Below are 3,643 nucleotides of genomic sequence, written 5' to 3'. Positions count from 1 at the left end.
AAACTTATGAGGGATGGTGAGAGGAAGTGTATCTGGCCACAGAAAATCTGCCTCAACAAATTCTGTCAAACCTGGTGGTATTCACACACAGAGAGAGAGAGAGAGAGAGAGAGAGAGAGAGAGAGAGAGAGAGAGAGATATGTTAATATTTTGACACGAAGGTACACAAAATTGCATAGATGATAATAATAATAATAGTTATTGTTGATGTCCTAGGTATGATAAAAATAAAGATGTCAGAAACATCAAGAAACATCCCAGGAGAACCATATCCCATAGAAGTCCAAACGATTTTGTTGACAAGTACCAGCCACAGCTTTAGAAAAACTCTATCAGTTTAAATGTTTGTTTTGTATTATATAAATGTATTTCTGTATTGCCTTCCTCACTTGCCTTCCCCAAGTTTTCATTTATATTTCAACATCTTTTAACTGTCACCCTGGGGTACTAGGTGTGTCCTGGCAAGTGATTACATCAAACATACAGATTAGAAGAAGAATTATATTAATAACAATGGCTTCAAATTTTGGCACAAGGCCAGCAATTTTAGGGGAGGGTTTTAGCTGATTACATTGACTCCAGTATTTGATCAATACTTATTTTACTGACCTCAAAAGGATGAAAGGTTAAGTTGAACTTGGCAGGATTTGAACACAGAGCATAATGAGTTAGAAGGAATGGTGCAAAGTAATTTTTCCTGATGCTCTCACAATTCTTATTTTTTATTTCTTTATTGCCCACAAGGGGCTAAACATAGAGGGGACAAACAAGGACAGACAAAGGGATTAAGTCGATTACATTGACCCCAGTGCGTAACTGGTACTTTATTTATCGATCCCGAAAGGATGAAAGGAAAAAAGTTGACCTTGGCGGAATTTGAACTCAGAACGTAACGGCAGACGAAATACCGCTAAGCATTTCGCCCGGCGTGCTAACGTTTCTGCCAGCTCACCACCTTTCTACTCTCACAATTCTGTCAGCTCACCAATGATGATGATGGTGGTGATGATGATGATGGTGGTGATGATGATGATGAGCTTATTGCATATAGAGCTCAGGTGCGCTACAGCTTGTTAGAAAAGGTTAAAAGAAAGGGCAGAGAGCAGACATCGAAAGTCAAGTAAAGAAAAGCTGCAAAGAACGGTACAAGTGCATGCACAGTAGTTGTCATGATGTCATTATCAAATCAACTTAAAACACACACATGAATATAATGCATTTCTACCATGGCTGGTTCTGAGGTGGCTGACCAGTTCTGATTTTGTTTGAGCTTTTTTTTCTTTGACAAATCAATCATAAAATTTTATCAAGAATCACATCAACAACAGCTCAAAGCTTGCTGAGGTTAATTCTGCCTTTCATCCTTTAATGTTGGTAAAATAAAAGCACCAGGCGGCAGGCTGGCAGAATCGTTAGCATGCCGGACGAAATGCTTAGCGGTATTTCGTCTGCTGTTACGTTTTGAGTTCAAACTCTGCCGAGGTTGACTTTGCCTTTCATCCTTTTGGTGTCGATAAATTAAGTACCAGTTACGCACTGGGGTTGATGTAATTGACTTAACCCGTTTGTTAGTCCTTGTTTGTCCCCTCTATGCTTAGCCCCTTGTGGGCAATAAAGAAAAAAAATAAAAGCACCAGTTATGTACTGGGGTCAATATAATTGATGAACCCCCTCCACTCAAAACGGCTGGCCTCACGCCAAAATTTGAAACAGTATTTGATGGGTTATGAAGGTTTTCTTTTGAATTTTGTGGATCATAATCATCATCATCTGAAGGAATGGTTGGACACAATTTCCCTAGCACAGGGCAGACAGTTTCGGAAGACTAATGTGAATGGAATCACACAGACAAAGACTACTGGAAGAGTCATAACAGAGACAAATCAATATAACTTACCGACATTGCCTCCGATGATGCTAAATTTCAATCTGGCATTTTTCCCACTGTCTTCATCTGTGGCATGAATTCTTCCAACAATGGAACCCAAAAAGGAATCTTCTACATGCGTAAATTTATACAGCGGGAAAGTGCATCTGGGTGCATTATCATTGGCATCAGTGATGTTCACAACAATCTGCAGCGATAGAACACAATTATATAAAAATATATCTACATACATACAGATGTGCAAGAAGAAAGGGGGTTAAGAAGTCAGCTTCACGATTATGATGTCTCAGGTTCAATCTCACTGGGTGGCATCATGGTCAGGTGCCTTTGCCCATAAACTTGGCTTGACTCCAGCTTTGTGACTGAATTTGGATTGAGGCTGAGTGAAAGTCTGTTGGATGGCCTATACATGTAATTCCAAAGCCCAACCTCATCACACTGGTGCCATGCTGTCTACTGTAGAATTACTCTAAGGGTATGCATGTCTATGGAAAACTCAAACCCTTTGTACATTAATCCAATGAGTAGGTCATCCATTTGATAAAACAACTCATATTGAAATTAACAGGAGAATATATATATATATATATATATATATTTGATGGCTGGCACCTGTGTCAGTGGAGCGCTAACAGCATCATCCAAGTGGGATCACTGCCAGAGCAGCGGTCTTGCTCCCATGCCGGTGGCACGTAAAAGCACCCACTACACTCTCGGAGTGGTTGGCATTAGGAAGGCCATCCAGCTGTAGAAACTCTTCCAAATCAGATTGGAGCCTGGTGTAGCCATCTGGTTTGCCAGTCCTCAGTCAAATCGTCCAACCCATGCTAGCATGGAAGGTGGACGTTGAACGATGATGATGATATATATATATCTCACCATCATTTATCATTATCATTTAATGTCTGTTTTCCATGCTGGCATGAGTTGGTAAGGTGAGGAGCCACACCAGGTTCTATAGTCTGTTTTGGCTTGGTTTCTACAGCTGGATGCCCTTCCTAATGCCAACCACTTTACTGAGTACATTGGGTGCTTTTTATGTGGCACCATCACCAATACTTTTTACGTGGTACCAGTAATAGTGCTTTTTATGTGGCATTGTAACCTTTCATTGCAGAGCAAACAGATACCATGATTAAATGGTAATTGCTTTAATGAGAAGCAAGGGGGGAGTAGAATAGTTAAACTGATATTTAGGGGAACCTATATAGAAAAGAAAGAGAAGAATGAAAATGGAAAGGTTATCACACACAAAAATTCCTGCTCCAAAAATGAAAATCAGTTGATCAACAGGCACTTGATAGAATAAGAGAAATATAGACAACTGGGAAAGAGAACAAAAGAAAATGAGAAATAGACAGATCAAGAGTGAATGAAAATGAAAGAAGCAATAAAGAATAACTTGAAATAAAAAAAATCTTTCTCTGAGGAGCAGGAAGAGGACTGAATGCAAAAGTGGAAGTGAAGAATCTTAAGACTTAACCCTTTCATTACCGTATTTCTTTTGAGATGTTCTGTGTGTGTGTGTGTGTGTGTGTGTGTGTGTGTGTGTGTGTGTGTGTTTTATTTTGAAATATAACAAAGAATTTAGTAAAATAACTTAGTTATCATTCAGCTAGTGTTAGGAACATAAATTGTGATTAAGGTTTGGTGGAAGATTTTAATTCAAAACTTATGAAAACAGGACATTTCTCCTACAGAGCCAGAGCCAGTTTCAGCCGGGTTGGTAACGAAAGGGTTAAATAATGAAATGAC

At 39.2% G+C, this 3,643-nt stretch overlaps 1 protein-coding gene across 8 annotated transcripts in view; it reads right to left on the bottom strand.

Moving 5' to 3' along the window:
* Positions 1–3,643, bottom strand: part of LOC106884166 (protocadherin Fat 4) — a 693,587-nt gene that overhangs the window by 48,313 nt on the left and 641,631 nt on the right. For all 8 annotated transcript variants that reach the window (XM_052973410.1, XM_052973407.1, XM_052973404.1 and 5 more), the window contains one exon: positions 1,898–2,075. In XM_052973410.1, the coding sequence (XP_052829370.1) occupies positions 1,898–2,075 (178 nt within the window). The remainder of the gene's footprint in view (positions 1–1,897; positions 2,076–3,643) is intronic.

The sequence above is a fragment of the Octopus bimaculoides genome, chromosome 1, assembly GCF_001194135.2.
Source record: "Octopus bimaculoides isolate UCB-OBI-ISO-001 chromosome 1, ASM119413v2, whole genome shotgun sequence".
NCBI lineage: Eukaryota > Metazoa > Mollusca > Cephalopoda > Octopoda > Octopodidae > Octopus > Octopus bimaculoides.
Note: the sequence above shows the minus strand (reverse complement) of the source record. Positions and strands in the feature narration are given on the sequence as shown.